Source organism: Archocentrus centrarchus, chromosome 6, assembly GCF_007364275.1.
Source record: "Archocentrus centrarchus isolate MPI-CPG fArcCen1 chromosome 6, fArcCen1, whole genome shotgun sequence".
Classification (NCBI taxonomy): domain Eukaryota; kingdom Metazoa; phylum Chordata; class Actinopteri; order Cichliformes; family Cichlidae; genus Archocentrus; species Archocentrus centrarchus.
Genome location: NC_044351.1, coordinates 26,610,711 through 26,632,603, shown reverse-complemented (window position 1 = coordinate 26,632,603; position 21,893 = coordinate 26,610,711). Strand labels below are relative to the sequence as shown.

Genomic DNA, 21,893 nt, shown 5'->3' with positions numbered 1-21,893 from the left:
GCCTCGTGTGAGCTTGTACTTCAAGTAGGAAGGCGGATGATAAAAAGAGATCGCTGCTGTGTGTGTATGGAATGAATCTTTTAATAAGCCTCAGGTTATCTTCATCATGGCGGCCATTATAAGCAGCAGAGCAGCAGCCATACTCTTGGAGTTGAACTCTTCTTAAACAAAAGTTTTTTCACCCTCAAGGTTAACGATTTTCTTTTTTTTTTGCTTCTTTCTCTTTCTGTGGCCTCTGGTTACTTTCCTCTACTAAATCAATTTTGTTTCCTTCTGTATCTTTGTATACTTCAGTGTCCTGTCATATTTTTAGGTTATATATTTAAAAAAGATTACTTCACAGGTCCTTAATCATCAAAACATTTTCTAGCAATGGTGCATTATAATATCTATAAAGTATGTTGTAGATTATAGTACGCTAGTTCCTCCTGTTTTCAGTCTACTCAATGTTGTTCAGCTTAAACCAGCAGCTGGAATATAATACTGTACTCTGAGACCTCTGTATTGCCATGAGGATCATACACAATCAGGTAGGCAGACAACTTTCTGTTTGTGGAAATCAATCAGCTGTTAATTACCCATGGCAGTATTTTCTCTGAGTTTCACACAAGCCATATGTCATGTTATCTAAAGTTAGCACAAAAAGTAAGGAAATTTATGTTTGGCCACTTAGTTCTTCGTTGTAACCATGCAGTAAATCTTATACCATTGGAAAGCCACATTTATAAGGAAAATGTATTTGTGGGTTGAGCAGCAGTGTTCAGTATGTGGGTTGCACTCGTGGAAAACTTGGCAAATCTTCGCTGCCAGTGCCGAACAGCTTATTCCACTGAATTGACTGCATAAATAGACAATATGTTATCCCCATGCCACTCCAAGACCAAAAGGTGTGGCTCCAGGTTTGAGGCAACTTCAGCAGTAGACGGAGTCTAGTGCAAAATTAAAAAGAGAATTTCCCATCTAAGCGGATATATCATTGCTGTTTGCATAGAGCTTTAGAGAAAAAAATGCTCTTCCTTAGGACAATACACTCATAATTATGTTTTCTGTTTTATGTAACATGCTAATTGCATCATCTTCAAAATGTGTAGAGTATATATTTCCTCTCCTTGGTTACCTCTAGCAACATGCCAATAACAACGGAGACTCTGTAAGGCTACTTCTGTCTTGATTGGATGTATTAGTCATGTATTATTTCTCTCATATGTCTACATGTGGACAGTGGAAGCTGGTACTGACCATTACTTGGGGATCAGCCGACTGCAAAATAGAAGAAGGGGAACAAAATGGTAAAAGAGTGAGGCATAGTAAATTTTGTGCACTTCTAGATGTCTGACTTTCAAACTTTTGGTCTTTTGATAAAGCCTCTGTGGCTTCAGCTAATGACAAAAACGAATGAAGCCAGAATGACAGACGAGGGGAAAAAATTGGGCCAGAAATTTAAAGAAAAAAATATAAAGAAGAATATATAAAAGGTATATGCTGAAGGCTCTTATCTGAAGTGTTTCTGCACCTTCTGGTATTTTTTTTTCAAATCAACATCTTAACAGACTTTGCCAGTCATCCCAAAAGCTGTTCATGTGATTATCTCTACTAGTGAATCAAGGCCATGTAGAAATCCATCGCTCGCTCTCCATTTCTTGTGCTGTCTTTTTCTTCCACTTAGCCAACTACCCATGAGGCCATCAAAGTGGGTCTATGCTAGTAGACACACTTTAATGAACCACGTAAAAGTTATGCAGGATCTTGAGATTATGTGCTGGAAAGTGTGTGTGTGTGTATGTGTGGCGTGCCTGTGTGTGTGTGTGTGTGTGTGTGTGTGTGTGTGTGTGTGTGTGTGTGTGTGTGGTGCACTGTCTTAGAAAGGCCCCTGTGTGTGATTTAACAGTGGAATACATTTCACACCTTGACAAAAATAGCAGATTTACCGTGACCATCCCTACAACAGCATAAGCCCAGGACTCACATAAATCCACTGGAACCCAGGCACTCATTTGTTAAACAACAGATAGTGTGGATTCACAGCTCTTTCTCCTATGTTCTGTGGGAAGCTGTGATTGTATGGTCAAAGGTGGACTTTTTTCTCTGGGAATTTATTTCTCTAGTAGTGATTCCTCTGAAAAACAAGGTGGAGTAAATAGTTAATAATACACAAACATAGTCTGAAATTTCTGTTTTGGCAAGAAAATAAGAGAGACAGTTCTTGTTCTCCCTGTGTTGGCATCCTTCCATTTCATTGTGTGTATGATTTAGGGAAAATAGCTGCAGGGAGGTGGAACATAAACAGCATTAGAGACAGGAAGAGACAGGTTCAGAATTCACTACCCCTTCGCCAAGGGGGTGGAAATAACTGTATTTCAGTTTAGGAAGAGCAGGACAATATCTCAAGAGATTATTAGTCTGTTAGGGTATGTAGGCAGATTACCAACTCACATTTTAAAATAAGATCCTTCTTCTTACATACAAGCTCTTGCATAATGAGGGCTCATCTTATCTTAAAGAACTCATAGTACCATATTACCCCAGTAGAGCACTTCACTCTCAGACTGTTGGCTTCCTTGTGGTTCCTATGGTATTTAAAAGTAGCATGGAAGGCAGAGCCTTCAGCTTTCAGGCCCCTGTTCTGTGGAACCACCTCCCAGTTTGGATTTGGGAGACAGACTCCCTCTCTATTTTTAAGATTAGACGTAAAACTTTCCTTTTTGTTAAAGCTTATAGTTAGTTAGGGCTGGATCAGGTGGCTCTGAACCCTCTCTTAGCTATGCCGCAATAGGCCTAGGCTGCTGGGGTCTTCCTATGAGTGTATCTTTTTCATTCACCTCTTTTCACTCTGTTTATACACCACTCTGCATTTAATCACTAGTTATTATTAACCTCTGGGTCTCTTCCACAGCATGTTTTTTGTCCTGTCTCCCTCCCCTCACCCCTAAACGGCCATGAGAGATGGCTGTCCCTCCCTGAGCCTGGTTCTGCTGGAGGTTTCTGCCTGTTAAAAGGGAGTTTTTCCTTCTCACTGTCGCCAAGTCCCTGCACATAGGGGGTTGTTTGATTTTTGGTTGGCTTCCCTGTATTATTGTAGGATCTTTACCTTGAGGTGACTGATATTGTGAATTGAATTGAATTGAATTGAATTGAATTGAATTGAATTGAATTTTGAGCAAATCTACAGTTTATGCATACCTGCCTCAGGGCTTTCCTTCAGATAAACACTTTTTAGATTGATGGCTGTCTTTAAATTGATTGTGCAATAATGCAGATGATTTCGTTAGCAGCAGTTTCATTAACTTTCTTAATTACCATCTGGATCTTTGTCAGTGAAACGCAGAACCTTTCCACTTGCCTAATGGAAAACATCTATTGCTAGTATTGTGACAGAATGAAGGAAAGCTTTTGTCAATAAATGCTATGACTGAGAGAAAGAGGGGGTGAGGGGAAAGAGAAGCAAGTCACTCCTTAATTAGCAATGGCAGGCAGGGGTGAGGCATTTCAGTGCAGGAATTTAGCACTGCTCGCAAAGTGCTCAGCAGTTAATACACACACCCATGTCTACACACACCCATCTATCAAAGCTCTGCACATTTGGCATGTAGACACAACTATACACAACTATACGCACATACATGCACACACAGGCCTCTCAACATCTGCCTCATGCTTTCATTTCTCAACATAAATCAGCAGTTGTCCAAGCAATCTGGCACCATCTGTTAAAGTATATTGTGTGTCTTTTACTTTAGAATTAAATCAATTTTTCTTACCATTTTTTATTTGAGTCTTTTTATCAGCTTTTGGACATATGGAATTGTTTCTTTGATTCATTTCTCTCTGAGATTTTCAACACTTATTACCTTTGCAAGTTTATTTTTTTCAGCTATTTCCTTGTACCCCTTTTATCCCATTCGCTATGCTTTTTATGATTCCCATGCATATATCTGCATTTGTTTCTCTGTGAATGTATTTTTTCAGCAAATTTAGTTCACAGATTCTGTACCAGTATATTATTGTTTGTTTGCTTTTACGTCACTGTGCAAGCCGCCATCAAACCGAACACATTTGAGGTTGCCAGCAAGCTTCTGGCACCTTGTCTCTAAGACATCATTTAGTGAAAATGAGTTTATGGAAAAATTGAGAACAGCAATATAACATTTACTTCCCACGTCACACCTCACATTCTTTAATGGCATGGGATAATTACACTGCCATGGTATTTATTTTATTCTCAAGAGGGCAGTATTAATGCCAGTCAGTACAACTTAAATGATTGCAGGGTGATTCTTTCTCATTATGAGGATTAAAAATGCAAGATGTACATCCCTCTGTGGGAATTGTTTATCTTTCTCCTGATTGGGGGGAAACCTAATTGTATAGCCAAGTATTCTCACTGTCAGTTTCATTATTAAGACCTATGGCCAGTCACTTATACAGGGTAAGCCCACAGGGATTTAAAGCTGTTAGCAGAACTAATCTTTGTATCTCCTTCTGACTCATATGTTGACTTTCTTATCATCTTGCAGGAGCACGATCTCACACATGACACAAAGTTTTCAAAATTATAAAGGAAACCATGTAAAACTTTGTCACCCACATTTATGTTAAATTTATTTAGCTTATACTATTGTTATCCTCTATTACAATTGTCTCTCTGTGCCACCAAATCTCGCAGAAATGCTTCTTGCTTTATATGGGAAAGTCAACATACTCTATCTTTAGAATATAAGACTCATGGAAGGAAGGAATCTGTCTGTTTATATTGTTTTTGTTCTCGGCTTTTCTTGACAAGCATCAATCCGGTCGATTTCATACTTGGTGAATGTATTCTTGGGAATGCAAGGAGCTACAGTACGATGAATGGTTCTCGTGTTTTTGGCTAAAACTTTTTTCTCCTTTGGCTTCTGTTGGTGGGATTTAAACTTCTTTCTTCTTGCGTGTTCTTTCACAGGTTTTGAACATTGTGCAGCTTGAATAAAAAATTTATATATTTATTAATATATATATATATATACCATTGCATATGTACTGTGTAGAAATGATCAAACAGATTTTTTTCAGTTAGTAAAGATGGCTCCAGAGTTTTCATGTTTGTTGCACTCCTTGAATCATTTAGGTCAGGCTTGTTATTGCTTTGGGTTATCTCTTCTAGAAAGTGGTTTTTTGTTTTGTTTTGTTTTGTCTTTTGTCTTTTGTTTTTTTTGTCCATGTAATTTTTAACTTATGTATCGGTTCATACAAGGCACTCGAACTTTCTGTCATGTACATTTGCCTTGATTTGATTCCAGTGTGATTCTTAGTGTGACTAACTAGTTTCCCCTCAGAGCACACAGAGAATCGCTGTAGAAACAATCACTACAACATGCCCATAATTGCTATGGATATTGGACTCATTTGTCTTTTTGAAATGTCTGGTCTAAAAGACTTTGGTTAATGTATAATTTAACATAGAAAATCAAACACCCCGTCTCTGTATCCACCTCTTCATCTCCCTTTGAATGTTGTCCCTTCTTCCCCAGGCAAAACAAGATGATATGACATGAAAAACAAGCCACTGTTTTCATGTCACTGACTGGGAATGGAAAGTGGCATTTATCCTCTAGAATGTAAATGTTTAGCTCTGTTTACTTGTCAATAGGAATAAGAGTTTAATCATTCACAGGCTTGTATCTTTGTTTTTATGCCTTAGTTTTTGGTTAGCTTTTTTAGTTAGGTGCTTTTCGGCTGTCTGCATCATGGTCAACTTTCATTTTATGAGGTTTCTGCAACAGTATCAGCAAAGCATCAAAACACCAGCAGTTTTCGATATGCTCTGTTGGGGAGATATTTGTTCAGAGTCTGTCAGGAGTCTCTCCTTGATGCTCTGCTGCCAGGCGCTTGTCAATGGGCAGCACCACAGCTCCGCAGCTGCACACTACTTTCAATTACTGCCAGTGTTAAAATTCACACTTTGTTCCTCTTCCTACAAAACTGTCATAACTTTTCTTGCATCCCATCAGTGTAGGCAGTATTTTCTTGCCTTTTCTCCCAAGTCACATATAATCCTTCTGCTTCCAAAGCAACTATATCATTATTAAAATTAGGTCTTGAACACTGACTTTTAATGGCTAACGTTCAAAATATGTATAGGAAAATATAAAGGTTAGTCCAGGGAATATAAAAATCATGGTGCAGACACAGATTCTTCAAAATGAAATACATTCATGCTGAGTCATGCTGAGTATAATGAAAAAAAATGAAACATGGACTATTTCATACATTTCCATGGAACCCATATCTGTACCTGTATTATCATTTTTGGCTTGTTAGCAGCATGTCAGTCTCAGTGAAGTCGCAGTTGCTATGGCCAAACAGTTGTCTGGCAACAGAAACACAGACAGGTCAACGAAAGTGCCTGTGCTGCGTTCTGGCTTTCATTGAAACCCATAATGAATCATCACAAATGGTTTGTCAGGTTTATTAATTATCACAGTAAAAGGAAGAATTATGTCCATTTCTTATACCTCAGTATCAACAATCAAGGTTTCTCTTATTATATAAGAATCTGAAAAGAATGCACAGTGTGATTTTAGAGCTATTTTGCTAAGTAGATGGATGGATGGATGGATGGATGGATGGATGGATGGATGGTCCTCTTACCACAATCTTTTTCTTGAGCTGCTTACATCTTGCTTTTTCCACCCACTTATGATTAAATTATAACCCCCAGCAGTTAACAAAGGACACATAAAAACAAACAAGCCCTCCTAAGATAATACATTATTTACCACTAGTCTGTCTCTGTTCTAGCCTTGACCCATTTCTTAATGCCTTCTGTCTGACGATTCAACTTGGACAACTTAGATCAATGCATGTTATATTTATCTGCACCTGTCATATTAGATCACAATAAGAACTGCATATATTTAAACAATTAGACTGTGTACTCTATTTTACTGTTGAACACTGGTCCTATGAAAACACTAAAAAAACAAAATCATCTACAGTACGTAATATCAACAAAAGAATCTGAGAAATCTCTTTGCACAAGGCTGAAAATCAATATTGGATGCCGGTGATCTTGAGCCCCTCAGGCGGCAGTGCATTAAAAACAGGCACGAGTCTGTCATGAAAATCACTGTATGGGCTCAGAAATCATTGTCTGCGATCACAGCTCGCTGTGTCATCCACAAATGCAGGTTAAAGCTCTGTCATGCAAAGATGAAGCCATATGTGAAAATGATCCAGAAATGCCATCTTCTCTGGGCCAGCGCTCATTTAAAATGGACGGAGACAGCGTGGAAAACTGTTCTGTGGTCAGACAAATCGAAATTTGAAATTCTTTTTGGAAAACATGGACTAAAGAGGACAGGGACCATCCACCCTGTTATCATCAAAAGCAGCCCAAAAGCCTGTATCTCTGATGGTATGGGGGTGCAGTTAATATCTATGGAACTGGCAGCTCGCACATCTGGAAAGGCGGCATCAGTGCTGAAGGGTATATGCATGTTTTGGAGTAACATATGTTCCCATCCAGGCAACTACTTTTCCAGGAAAGGCCTTTCATATTTAAGCAAACCACACAGCATGGCTTTGTAGTAGAAGAGTCCGAGTGCTGAACTAGCCTGGTCCAGACCTTTCACCAACAGAAAACATTTCGCGCATCATGAAGTGATTTTTTTTTTTTTTTTGGAATTGGGGTTATAAATAACATTAGTGTAGGGCCGGTCTCTTCTTGCCTTTTCCCCTTAGGCAGGTTTCATCAGATTTGTTAACATCTGTCTCGATCTGCTGTGAAGCATGCAAAAAAAAAAAAGAGAGAGAAGATATACAAAGTACACAATGAACCTCTCTGTCCTCTATAGAACAAATATAAATGGACAACCTTTAATGGTACCAAGGTGAGATGATACTATCATAAAACTCTTTATTCCCAAGAGGAATCAAAACAGGACTGTTGTCCAGAAAAAAAGTGTTTAATTTCTGACCTCAAATCTTAAGTGATTTGTGCGTAAACTTGAAAAGGTCAGATATTTTCATTCTGTCATTTCCACTTATGTGTCACATTAACAAAACAACTTTATATTGCCTCAGGCTTTGCTGCAACTGATTGAATTAAAGTAACAAACACAGCAACCAGCAGTCAGTCTTCTCAGAACTAATAAACTCCTCATCATTGGAGGATTAAAAAAAAAAAAAACCCAAGCTTGATGGAAGAGGCAAAATACATCTCACACACTCTCTCTCTTTCTCTTTGTGTGTATGTGTGGGTGTATGCGTACAAGTTGGAATTTAAAAAAAAAAATGTGTACCCCATTTGGTATCAAACCATAACCTAAGTAGGACCAAAACCCTCATTTTGTCATCTGATTGAAAACAGTATCAAACCTTTATATATCAGTCAGTGGTCTAGCCTGTGTGAAACAGCACTGCTTGTTGCTCATTGTCATTTTGTTCCACCGTTGGTACTTTTTATTATTTCCCCTTGGATATTGATCTCCCCCCCCCCTTCTCTTTTGAACTTGTATGGCTAGTGAGTGCACCTCTGCTTTTTCCTGCTGTTTCCTGTCAAAAGAGTTTTAAAGCAAACACACCTGTACACACAAGATACACTACATTTACACTTTCACAAAAGATACTGTGTGTATGTGTGCGCACACTCAGACACAAGCACACTGGGTTGGAGGAATTCATTAGCAAATATATGAGGTCAGCCAATGAACAAAAGTTCACATATTTAGAAAATGGGCCCTGCAGGGGCACAAGTGTTGTGTGCCTCGTCTTCACTTAAGGCTGATGACACATCAGCGGTGCTGTGCTCCACTGAGCTCTGAAAAGGGTTGTGTTGACACTCTGCCTAAATGCACAGCTGAAACATGCTCTGAGCCACAAGTCAAAGCATCAAATGTCATTGTCTCTCATTTTAAATTTAACAACATCCCTCGCTTGCAGCTTTGACCTGTAAAGCTGAGCCATTTTGAATTGCATTTCTCTGAAGGAAACAAACAGGCCTTTTTTTTTTTCTTTTTTTTTTTTGCTTTCATTATACACTCAAGAAATGCAGCTACCCAGTTGCTGCCTACAGTGAAACAAAATGGTGTGTTTCCAAAAAGAGCTCCAAAATAAGAATGTGACATGTGATTAAAAGCTATGCAAAAATAAAAATAGAAAGTAAACCTTTATTTATTTATTTGTAAGTGTTGAATAGTACATGATTGAACACTCACTTGCGGTTTGCTGTGTGCTTTAGCTGTGAATAATTGCAAATAAGAACAACGGAAAGGCCGGCTGCATTTTACAGCTAATGCAGTGTGTGGTATCCACTTTTTCTCCCTCCTGTAGTTAGGCTGTGGCAGCCCTCTGGCTTAACCTTGAAGACAATCACCCTGAAATGACAGCACAATGGTGAAGCCGTTGCTGGCCTGCTGGGCAGCCCCCTGGTGCTTTTTCTGCATGATGTTACCCTGTGTCCTCATTTATTGTTCTTTAATGCAGTACATGCACTTCTGTGGGCGTGTGTGTTTTCTGAAACAGTGTTTTATCATGGCTGTGTATCATTGGCATACACTATACAGTGCCATTAAAAAGTTTTTGCCCCTTTCCCAAGTTCTCAGTTTTTTTGCATATTTGTCACACTTAAATGTTTCATGGCATCAAACAAATTTTAATATTAGATAAAGATAACCCAAGTAAACATGAAATGCAGTTTTTGAATGATGATTTCATTTATTAAGGGAAATAGGCTTTCCAACTCTCCAGTGTGGTTAAATTAAAACAATTCTGCAAAAGGAGAGTCGACCAAATTTCCCATCAGGGATGCATCGGTGGTGACTCAGGGGTTAGCAGTGTTCCCAGGGATACTTCGACATGCAGGTGAGTACACAACCCACTCTGCCTCCTAAGCCACAGACACCCCAGGGGCAATTACTTTTCCACATAGGGCCAGGTAGGTTTGGATAGCTTTTTCCCTTAAGAAATGAAATCATCATTGAAAAGCGGCATTTTGTCTTTACTCAGGTTATCTTTATCTAATATTAAAACTTTTTTGATCTGAAAGATGCAAGTGGGAAAAATGTGCAGAAAACTAAGAAATCAGGACGGGGAAAATACTTTTTCATGGCACTTTACACGTAGTAGATGGCTTTCTCAGGGCTTCATTTATGATAAAATGCTATAAAATCTATAACGGTGTGCATGCTTGTGTGTTGTGCATACACTGGGGGCATTTACATAAGCCTGGGGAGGGTGTTTATATTTGTATTCTCAAGCCGAGGGTTGGAAAATGACCTGTCTCCTGTGATTATATCCTTGGTAACTAGAAGTGACGAGGTAATTGTGAAATCTATTTAAAAGAATTGTAGCTTGCCTCTCTGTCTCTTTCTCACCCCCCCTCCCCCTTTTTTTTTATTTCTCTCTCAATGCTGTTTTCAGGTCATTACTAGAGCTTCGTTTTTCTACACCTACTCATCTCCGTCTTATCCATACGGCCATGTTCTCTCTTTTGTTCATGGTCTATTTTCTCAAAAAAACATTTTGCTTGTTTTCTTCCTTGGTTACACCTCGTGCAAGAATGTATATGTGCCACATTCTTTATTCTGTTTCCTCTTCAGTCTCCAGGTATGCGTGCTTATCCAAAAACCCTGCTTCAGATCGATCCTGTGATGTTGTTAAGATCAATAACACAGAGTGTCACAGCTCAGCCAGCAAACAGTGATGGACGATTTCTGCTCGCCATATACTTTGAACATGTTGGCATTTAGTTTTCTCGCTCAATCCCTTTTCTCTCGCTCTCTGCTCTCATACACAGTGGCGTCCGTTCCTGCCTGGTCTGAAATATGAAGTGATAGACTCAGCCTACATCTCCCTATACACAGGTAAGAGCAGTTCATCACATTTTTGTCATCTTTTCAAGGAATATAATAATTTAATGGTGAATTTTAGAACTTTATATATTTGTTTTTTTGCATACATTGATAATTATGCACTAGACTTGCTTAGCTGAGAACTTGCCAAAAGGAAAGACTCAATCGTGCCATAGAATCAACCTTCTTAATCCAAAATGTTCTTCTGTGGGTGCATTGCAGATATCACTTTGAGAACACAGCATATGTTCTCTGTGAAGGGCTAAAGAGAAGATTCAGAATATAATCGATGATCTATTTTCTTCCATAGGTGTCATTCTTAGCAAAAAAGAGAGCACTAGCTCCAGAGTAGATGTCTAACCTTTATAGCTCCAAGAATAGTAATGTGTCACAAAGATTCAGCATCGTTAACAAGGGAAAATGCCAGCTGCACAGAAAATGATGTGTGGAGTTGTCAACTTGGGCAAAGCTGCAGTGTTCTGTGGATGTATGCCAAATCCTGTCTTCTTGTTTATGACAAGCTATGACAGAGAGGAATGAAGTCTCGTACCATGTATGAGGTCACCTGCTGGATTCAAGCGTTACCATCTCCTCATCTGTCGCTCACCCTCCACCCACCCATCCCTGCTCCTCCCTTCATGTCACTCTGCCTCCTTCAGTCATTTTTCTCCATTCACTCACTCTGGAAATTATTCAGTAATCATTCTTGTTTGAGAAAAACATGCATTTCCTTACTTGGAGACACTTTTTGTGCTTCTCTGATTGGCTTTCTGTTACAGTTGTAGCACAAATGTAATTTCTTAAAGGCAAAATTGGTGTCTTTGTTTGTGTAATAATACTATATTTTATAACTTGAGTGAAAATACCTATAAAGATGCAATCGAAATGGTTTCTATAAATGTGTAAAGTTACAAAATCAGAACCGTAAACGCTCTGGTGCCTTTTTTCCTTGAGTTTCCTTTGTTTTTGTAGCAAGGGTCCATCTCAGTATCTCTGCTGTACATAAATTAATGCTGTGGTATTTTATGATAATACAAATACACGAAAAATGATGCAAATTTATCAGAAGGAAGAAAAGTAACTCCATGGCTTTGCTGTTCTACAAGCTGGTCAGCATTTGCAAGACTTGTGTATAGTGAAAACCAGCAATGTGATCAACAGATATTTTATTGTTAACAAAAAAAAAAAAAGGATGGTGGACACAATCCACCCTCCTGAGGATAAAAATTATGCTGACCACCGTGTTAATTATAAAGCGCTTCTCCCATCAGGCATTGCCCCTGACATGCCATTAATCACACGTGCTCTCTCCTCCTACCCTGCTATTGATTGGTATAATTATGACTCAGCTCTGTTCTGCTTTTGTTTGCCTCAACTTTTTTTTTTTTTTTTGATCCTTCACTTCAGCTATTGTTACTCCTCTTCCTCTGCTTCCTTTGTTTGATCTCCCCTCTGCTTCTCCTTTTGTCTTTCTCCCTCCTCGCTCTCCATCGTGTCATAGACGGTAAAGATTTGCTGTGATTGTGACACAAATATCTTCTTTCCAACGTTAAACATCAAATTTGTCCATTATTAAGGGCATGAAAAAGGAAATGGAATAAACAATCTTCCTCTTTTGTGCTGACACTAATCAGTTACTGCTGCTATTTTTTTTTTTTTTTTTTTTTTTTTAGATGAATCCAGTCTGAAGATGAACAGTGTGGATCATATCCCTCAGACCTTGGCCAGTCACATTCGTCTCCCAGAGGAGTCACAGCCTCAGGGTCTGGAGGGAGGCCGTACCATGCTGCATGGAGCTGATATGCTGAAACCGGATCCCAGGGACACCTTCTACAGCAGTAAATCTCCCATTCATCATTTCATTCTGTCCTCTTTTTCTGTCTTCATCCTGATTTGCTGGCCTGTCGTTTTCTCTAAATGCCTGATTGTCTGGGTTACGGTCTCTGCAGCTGTCATCTTAGCTGTATTCAGACCATAATTTCGTCTGGTAGGCTGTGTTCCATTTTTTTTTTCTGTCTTTTCCTGACTTTTTTTTTCAGCATCCTACTCATCGCTCATCTGTCTGACTCTTAGTTTTTTTTTGTTTTTTTAAAGAGTTCCATACACACATTGGCTTGGTTGATTTGCTGAATATTGACCCCCCCCTTCCTTCCTCTCTCTCACTCTCTGTCTCTCCTTAGCCCCTATGATTGACCCCTCTCGACTGGAAAACGTTCTTCCGGCCTGTCTTTACTCTCCAACCTATGTAGTTAAAGATTTTCCCATTGCCAGATACCAGGGCCTGCAGTTTGTAAGTCACTTTCCATCTGGGTCACAAAAGAGTGATGTTTTTGTCCGAATCAGCTTTTGTATTTTGACAGTCAGCTGTTGCTAAAAGTAGACTAGTGAGGTCATCAGAAATGCAACCAGTTATGGCAGCAGCCCTTAAAAAGTATTCCCAGTGTAATATTCAGAATAACTGCACAGTGAACAGAGAACCAGAGAAGCTACATCTGTACTGATTTGGATATCGCCATTGCATCTCTCCCTTTCTGACCACCAAAGCATGAACAAAGAAAGTGAAGGGCAGTGTTGAGCACTGCTCCCCCCTTTAGGGCAACACAGGTTACTGCAGTGTCTTCAAAGATGAGTGATAACTGGTGTGAGCGATACAAGTTACATAGCAAATCCATTTTAGATTAAACAAGAATGACCTTAACAAAATACAGCATTATGTAAAGTGTCTGGTTTTAATTAAACACTGTCACAAAGTGTGCACAGTTAACCTTAACATTTCCTCCTATCAGTGTTTTCTGGGGTGATTGCATTTTTGATTGACATCTAACTATTCTTTAGGTCTATCTGTCTTTCGTCTACCCTAATGACTTCACGCGCCTCACACACATGGAGCGAGAGAACAAGTGTTTCTACAGAGAGTCCCCTATCTACTTGGAGAAGTAAGGGCATTATGGCTTTTATCTCTTAGGGAGCTATGGGAACATTTGTCTCTGTCTTGTGTATATGAGCGGGTACACTGATTATGCAGAATAAGTGTTCAAGTGTCTGTGAATTTGATGGCAGTGATTCATGTGACCCCTCACTAAGAGATTAAGTTTATTATGCTGCAAGGCACATTGAAACTTCAACCTTCTGTTAATGCATGTGGCCGTGTGTGTGTGTGTGTGTGCCGCCTCGTGTTTTGTCTGCCAGGTTTGGTTTCTACAAATATATGAAGATGGATGAGGAAGAAGATGACAGGCCGTTCTTCTTCCCGAACCCAGATGGTAACTAATAATGAGCAAACACACATTCATGCACGCGCCCACATGCACATGCATAGACTCTCATTCAACTTAAAGTCTCTTTCGTGTCCCCAGATTTCTTAGAGGAGGAGGAGGTGGTAGATGCAGAGGATGAGGCAGAGATTGTTGGCACACAGTCACCCAAAAAGCCCTCTTATCCAAGCCAGACCAGCCATACTTCAAACCCCTTCTATCAGCAATCAAAACCTGGGCCCACACCAGCTGACCAAGAGAAGGAGAAAGGGAAGGAAGATCCCAGTGATGAAGAAGAGGGGGGAGCAGTCAATAGTATCATACAGCACAAAGAAAGGAGGCATTTTCCTCGCAGAGATAGACAGATGGATAGGGACAGAGACTGGGGGAGAGATCATACAAGGGAGAATCTGAGAAAGGACATGGGGATGAGACTTGAAAATATAGAACCAAGGGTTCTTCAGCGTGATACTGACAGCGTGGTCAGGGGTCGCTCTCTGTCCTGGGTCCACACTGGTTCTGCAGAGCTGGAACCTGCCAGGAAAGGCGGAGGAACAGGTGGTGGAGCAGACAAGGGAGTCGATACACGGACTAAACTCAGCAAGTCTTCACTTCTTTTTCCCCAGAAGTCCTCCCTCTCTGCCCTTGCCAGCCGAGCCAGGCAGATCCTCAGCAACTCTGCACATAGCAACAACCTCCATGATAGGCTTCCTGGGAACAAAAAAGAGAAGAGGGAGGAGAACAAGATCTATATCACTAGGCCCAAGCCTGTGAGGGAGAGAGAGAAAGAGAGGGAGCAGCGGCGAGAGAAGAGGGAGGAGAGGGCATCTCGACACCCTAGAGAGGTTTTCCCTGGAGTCTTTTTATACCAAACAGGAAAGACCACCAGATTGGTCAACCTGGGTGCCCGGAGACATGGTGGGAGAGGTGTAACAGGAAGTAGGAGCCTAATTAGTGCCCCTCAGCTCTGGCTTAACCCCCCCATAAAACAAGGTAAGGCTTCTCCTCAAAATGGAAGCATCAACACACACAATGAATATGTGCAGAAGTCCGCTAATAAGGCAGCAGGGGCAAAAGGGGAACCTCAAGATTTAAAGAGTACTCTCATGGCTGACCTACCCAGCAAAGAAGACCACCTAATCCCACCATCCTATCACCAAGGTCCCCCTCGTCCTTCTGTTACCCCACCAAGATTAAACTTTACAGAAAACACAATCCAAGGTCAATTGCGGGTTACTTCTTACCTCCGGACCTCAGAGATTACAGAGTCCCAGCAGCAGCCAGACCCCAACCCTGCAGATATCGACCAAGATACAAACCGCTCTAATCCTGACCCCGACCCTGAGCCTGAGCCAGAGGAGGGTGAAATGTCAGATTACAGCTACGAAGAGGTAGAAGCTCGGCCAGGTTGGGCAGAGGAGAGCATTAACTGGCAGAGGACATTCTCAGTCAATCCAATGGACTTTGAGCTGCTGCGCTCTGACTGGAATGACTTGCGCTGCAATGTATCTGGCAACCTGCAGCTGGCAGAGAGTGAGGTGGTGGACGTGCTAGCACAGTACATGGAAAAACTCAATGAGCGCAATGGGGGGTAAGCATGATGGTGGCAGAATAAAATGAAAAGGTCTGTGTGTCCCTTGCTAACTCAGGTGTGGTGTTTATTCTAATCGGTATATGAAGCAATAGGGAATTTTGCTGAAAACATACTGGTCATGTCCCAGTGCTTTGAAGTCTCAGTCCTTAGCATGCTGATTAGTTTTCTTCAGTAATGCTTGTAAACCTTGATGTTATTTGTGTGAAGTAGCTTCTCTGCTTTCACTTTTGTCATTCATGCTAAATTCAGAGCACCACAGCTAATGAGTAGCAGCTTTTTTTGAAGTGGTCTGTGCACACACAAACAGTAATTAATCCACTTGTGTGAATAATGTAAAACATAGCATTCTATATTTGCAGCCTCTCTGTATACATTTTCAAGATTTTCTGTCTGTCTGCCCTAGGATCTATACCCTGCTGCGAATCATCAACGTTGAAAAGCGCCGTGACTCGGCAAGAGGGAACCGGTACCTTGTGGAGCTGGAGCTGATGGAGAGAGGACGCAGTGTGGTACGCCTTTCAGAATACATTTATTTGCTGCTACACCGTGGAAAGCAGGGAGAGGAAAGTTTAGAGAACACAGACTCTGCCCCAGCCTCAGCACCAGCTTCGGCCCTTTCCACTTCCACTCCCAGCCTCACCACCCCACCGCCTCCTCCTCCTACCAAGTCATCTGCCCGCGCAGCAGCAACGCCCTGGAGCACTGCCTATACTAAGCCTCTGCTCTGCCAGCCAGTCATGTTGCAGTGGAGGAAAGATGTCATGATACACTTTGTGGTCCCAGGTCAGTCAAAAGCCAATCCAGACATAATTCAGTATTCTTCTTATGAATAATATATTTGCCTATACTTTCTTTGTTTTCTGAACTTGCTGTCCCTTTTTACCTTTGGTATTGCTGTTCTTCAGTGAAAAACCAGGCTCGTTGGGTACAGCAGTTCATCTCTGACATGGAAAATCTTCATCGTCAGACAAAAGATGACAACTTCAGTATCATCATTGTGGACTTTGAGAGTGAAGATATGGACGTGGAGCAGGCACTTCGAGAGAGCAGCGTTCCGAGGTGTGTGCATGCAACACAAGCAGCTATATGATAGGATTTTTAATATTTTAAAGGCTACAATGTTTTATATATATTTGTGTTTTGACAGATATGAGTATCTTAGGAGAGAAGGGAACTTTGAACGCTCAGCAGGACTGCAGATGGGAGTTGACACTATTGAGGTTAGTGAAACAGGCACACATAGAGAAGACAACAATATGTGAGCTGGCAGGCAAAAGTCACTCACTGAAGGTCAGATGCTCACACTGACCACATGACCTTTACTGACTGATGGACAGGCAGAAAGAACACTCATGCATAATGAATGCATCACAGCGAGGTTGGTCTGTCACGGACTGTGGGTCTCGCCCAGATCTCCAAGCCTCCTACTGTCATCCTTGGCTCTCTCGCACAGAGCCCAGCTGTGGCTCGCAGGGAATTGCAGAGACAGATAGCTGCATATTCTCTGTCATATGTATGCCATAACTGTCACATCCACTCCCTCTCATAGGTTATTTGTGTGCATGTGCCCTTACACCATTCTGTGGCTGTCTCCATCTCACACACATGCATACCCACCCACGGGAGAATGGAGCGCCTGGAAGCCTGGACAAACGTTGATCCGTCAGTTGACTGTCAGTGCTGTCATGGTGGGATGACAGGACTGTCACTCCTATCTAAATGACCTATGAGCTGCTGAAGTGAAGACAAGCCGCTCATGGCGAGCACAGACCTAAAGAGAGCTTCTACTCTCGTTAATCCTAAAACCCCATGTAAAGCAGTAAAGCACATGTGAACATCCACTTGTTTGTGCACCAGCTCATACGCACAAAAATCCGACATTTCTTGTTATCCAAGTGAAGGAAGGATTTAGAGATCATTTGGATGCAGTAAAAACTTTACTCGAGCGTTTCTTTGCATTTTCTCTCACAGGACAGTCACAGCATCGTATTCCTGTGTGACCTGCACATCCATTTCCCTCTCAACATTTTGGAAAGCATCAGGAAGCACTGCGTGGAGGGACGCCTTGCTTTTGCTCCCATTGTTATGCGACTCAGCTGTGGTAGTTCACCACAGGAGCCTGATGGTAACACACAAAAAAATATTAACAAAAGCTTTTAGTTTTACCAATCACTGAAACTCATTCCCCAGGTACAAAGATATATACATGGATTTTAATTTATATCTACAATAAATATACTTGTATTGAAGTACGATCATGTATAGGCATTAGGGTTTCACTTTACCATAATCACTGTTGATGTACCATCAAACAGTAAGACCCAGATATATTTTCTTTTGTCTCTAAGGTTACTGGGAGGTAAATGGCTTTGGCCTGTTTGGAATCTATAAGTCCGATTTTGATAAAATCGGAGGGATGAACACAGAAGAATTCAAAGACCGCTGGGGTGGAGAGGATTGGGAGCTGTTGGACAGGTAACCCTGCAACATAAACACTATCAACAGAGAGTACTTCATAGAGTGTATTTGTGTAGCTTGTGAACATCTAGTTTAATCTTAAAAGCTGTGTAAAAGCAGTGTATGTTGTATAAATTGTCCTGTGTTTTGTTAATATTCATGTTATTGACAATCAAAGTGCAGCTCATGAAGGGAAGCTCAGAAGAAGCTTTCAAAAGTTTGAGGGAGCATTTGATTATTCATTGTGTGGACATCTGTCCTTTCCAAATGTCCTTGTTTGTTGACATCAGGAAATTATCTTTTAAAATGTAATTTTCCAGTGTCAGTCTTGACAAAGCCTTTCATCTGTATTGTGGTGGAGGAAATCACAGCTGTAGCAATTTCAGAAGCTGAGCTAATAAGACCAGAATGTATTATGCAGTCATGTGGTATCAGAATAATCAGAAAACGATTTTATGACTTTGGAAAAACAAACTTAAAGAAGCAATTTAAAGCAATTATGCTGTGGACACGGCTATCAACATGTTGTTTAAACACTCAAAGTAATAAAATACAGCGTATCTTCATTATTGTGTTCATGTCCAAAGTCTCATTTAGATGTATATGAACACACGAAAATCAGAAAAAAGACTTTCAGTCTTGGGAAATGGGACCATGTGAGGACTGCTTGAATGCAGGGTTATATTTTAGTATCGAAATTGTATATGATCTTAGAAAAAACTTTCCTCTCTCTCTCTCTCTCCTTCACTAGGGTGCTGCAGAATGGTTTGGAAGTAGAGAGACTACGCTTGAGGAACTTCTTTCATTACTACCACTCCAAAAGAGGCATGTGGAATGCCCAAAACAAAAAAACTCCCAAGGGATAGCGCACCCTGTTGGTCATAGGATCCTAAAACTACCTGCAGATCCACTGTGTGTGTGAGAGAGAGACCCGTAGGAGCTCGCTCACTGCCTGAATTCTGCCTTTTTGAAACAGGCTCCTTTCAGGGACACCTCGGCCCCTGCTGTGTATTTGTCTGTATGAGGAAACTGAATCCAAATTTGAAATTTGGAGGTGTGCTCTTTAAACAGATGGACCTGAGTCATCATTTTTTTTCCTCACTGACAGAACTACTGCACAGAGAGAAGAGTTATTTTTATTCTCCTTCTCTCTGTCCTTTTTGGTGCAATGTTTTCAGACAGACTGGAAAGCAGCTCTGTGTGTGTGGGTGTGGGTGTGGGTGTCAGTGTGTGTGGGTGTGGGTGTGTGTGTGGGTGTGTCGCCATGACCGGAAGCACCTTTTTTTCTAACAAGGAGATGTGAAGACAACCTAAGATCTTTTTTCTAACATGCTCTCACATGGGAGCCTAATAGAATGTGTGTCAACATGTTCATCAGACAGATTCAGACGTGGGGTTGTAGCTCAAGTAGAGGAACACTTTGTTTGGTAAAGCAGTACATCAACTTCTACCTGTTAAATATCATTAACTAGAATGACTGAGGTGCGGAATTCCGCCTTATATTGGATATTATGAACCACAGAAAGTTTTCCAATCAGAAAAAGCCCTTTCTCAAACAGAAGCATCACCTTTATATCACTTTCTGCCCCTCTTTCTCCTTCATTACTTCCATTATCTTATTCCTTTCTCTATCCTTCGCCTTCTTGTGCTAATTTGTGTGTTTGTATCTGTTTGTAATATTGTTTTATAATGTCAATTTTGAAATGCTGCATTCATATTAATGCTAGCTGTTGGTTATGACATGATTCATTTTGTTTTAAGTTATTTTATTTTATTTTTTAAAAAGGGAGTGTTATTTATCCAGACCAAGCACGTACTTACATTTGGGCTGCTATTTCTGTTCAAAAACGCTGAATTTGTGAGCATTTCAGACCTTTAAATCTACTGAGAGTTTTCTTTGGAGAAGACAACAAAATGCTGTCTGCCATTTGATTTAATATTGTCATGCCATTGTTTGGAGCATTTCCTGAGCTGAGTGTTGCATTTTAAATATCAGATTTGAGGGATTAAAACTTCATTTCTCATATTAAAATCCCACGGAGACAGGGAATGCTTGGCTGTTGAAAACCACCGACACTCTTCTTTTAAGCTCGCATTAAGCTCTAACAGAAGGAAGACCAGTTCATGTGTCGGACACGATGGCACAAGGCATGGCTGTTTCACAAATGTGTGCCTTTATCAGGGTTTGGATACAGGCAGTTTTTAAGCTACTTTAATGACTGAAGAGGGCGGGGACAGACAGAAATACAACAGTATTTTTCAGCAGGCTGTAATGTCAGTGTAAATTCAGATATACTGTAAAAAGAGGAAAATAATGTTCTCTCATAAGGGTTATAGAAGTGTCACTGTGTTTATTGTATTATCTCAAAAGAAACGACAGGTTGGGTGGAATTTTTAGTGATATGAAGTGCTCACTGGTTAGATAGACTTAGAAGGAGAATCATTAAGAATGACTACAAGTAGGAACAGAGGTATAATAAAGAGTCACTGGCAGCTGCAGTCCAGCAGGACCCCACCTGCTTCCATTATGGCTGGAGGCCAGGCTCCTAATGCCTTCTGTTTATGCAACATGGCACTTATATTGAGGAATAGTGGCTGGAGGGCTCTAGGTTGGACATGTATATGGATGAACACTAATGATCTGTTATTGACTGTATGATTGTCAAAATGCCCTCTAAGACCCTTTTTGCCTTTACAGGAAAAAAAGGTCTACACTGTACATCATTTTACATCACATGGGACTATTTAAAATAAAGAAACACATTAATATAAGAATATATATATATATATAGATATATATATGAAACATAAAAAATGAAAAAATAAGTATACATTCCAAGGTAATTTCTGTGAAATTGTTTTGTAGAGAAAAGGTTTTAAGAATGTATTGTACTTTTATTTTCATTTGTTGTTTTTTGCAAATAAAATTTTATCCTTACATCCGGATAATATTTTAGGTTTTCTTGTCATATGCTTATTTTTGTACCTTGGGTTAAATATTTGTCAAAATGTAGCACAAAAAAAAAAAAAAATCTGACACGATATCAAAGTTTAAAAAAGTAATTCCTTATTTGACCACACGGTGGTACTCATCCCACATGAACCGTGCACTGGTAAAATGGCTCAAGATCCATGGAAATAAAGAGCATAAACATATTCTGAGCAGGGGTGGGTTAATTAATTGTCAGAGAAAAGACAGTTGGGTAGACTTGAAAAATATGAACTCGTGTGCATCCCTGCCATATACACACAAGGATAAAATCTTACCACAATTGGTCTTTTTCAGTTTCCAAAGATTTCACTTCATTTTTAAATGAGCACCTACTGTTCAATATAATGAATAAATAACATTTTTCATTATTTGTTGTCTTTGTACCTTTTTGTGAATTATAGTTTTTCAGTTATTTGCAAATTATAGTTTTCTATTGTCCTTTACATTTTACACAGCATCCATAGCAATCACTATCTAATTTACCCATTATTATCTAAATTCATCTCACATCACATTCATTGTTTCATGACTGTAGTGAGAAATGAAAACAGCATGATGCAAACATTTTAAATTCCCAGCAGAGCTGATATTTAATCACTCACACAGATGTGGCCTTCCTCACTTGACCATAAGGTAAGCACTGTCCACACCACAGTGTGGACAGTGCTTACCACTGTGATCTCTGAGCCCTGTGTGTCGTCTGCTCTAAACAAGGGTTGACTAACAGCAAGAAACCGGGGAGGGTAGCTGGACTGAAATGTTGACTC

At 40.3% G+C, this 21,893-nt stretch overlaps 1 protein-coding gene across 1 annotated transcript in view; it reads left to right on the top strand.

Moving 5' to 3' along the window:
• b4galnt4a (beta-1,4-N-acetyl-galactosaminyl transferase 4a) overlaps nt 1-21,072 on the top strand; it is a 146,515-nt gene extending 125,443 nt beyond the window's left edge. The window contains exons 9-20 of the mRNA XM_030732400.1: nt 10,775-10,841; nt 12,503-12,667; nt 13,010-13,119; nt 13,665-13,765; nt 14,019-14,092; nt 14,186-15,674; nt 16,081-16,460; nt 16,583-16,736; nt 16,825-16,897; nt 17,649-17,802; nt 18,026-18,152; nt 18,886-21,072. Of these exons, the coding sequence (XP_030588260.1) occupies nt 10,775-10,841; nt 12,503-12,667; nt 13,010-13,119; nt 13,665-13,765; nt 14,019-14,092; nt 14,186-15,674; nt 16,081-16,460; nt 16,583-16,736; nt 16,825-16,897; nt 17,649-17,802; nt 18,026-18,152; nt 18,886-19,000 (3,009 nt within the window). The 3' untranslated portion in view covers nt 19,001-21,072. The remainder of the gene's footprint in view (nt 1-10,774; nt 10,842-12,502; nt 12,668-13,009; nt 13,120-13,664; nt 13,766-14,018; nt 14,093-14,185; nt 15,675-16,080; nt 16,461-16,582; nt 16,737-16,824; nt 16,898-17,648; nt 17,803-18,025; nt 18,153-18,885) is intronic.
• The last annotated feature ends 821 nt before the right edge of the window (nt 21,073-21,893 follow it).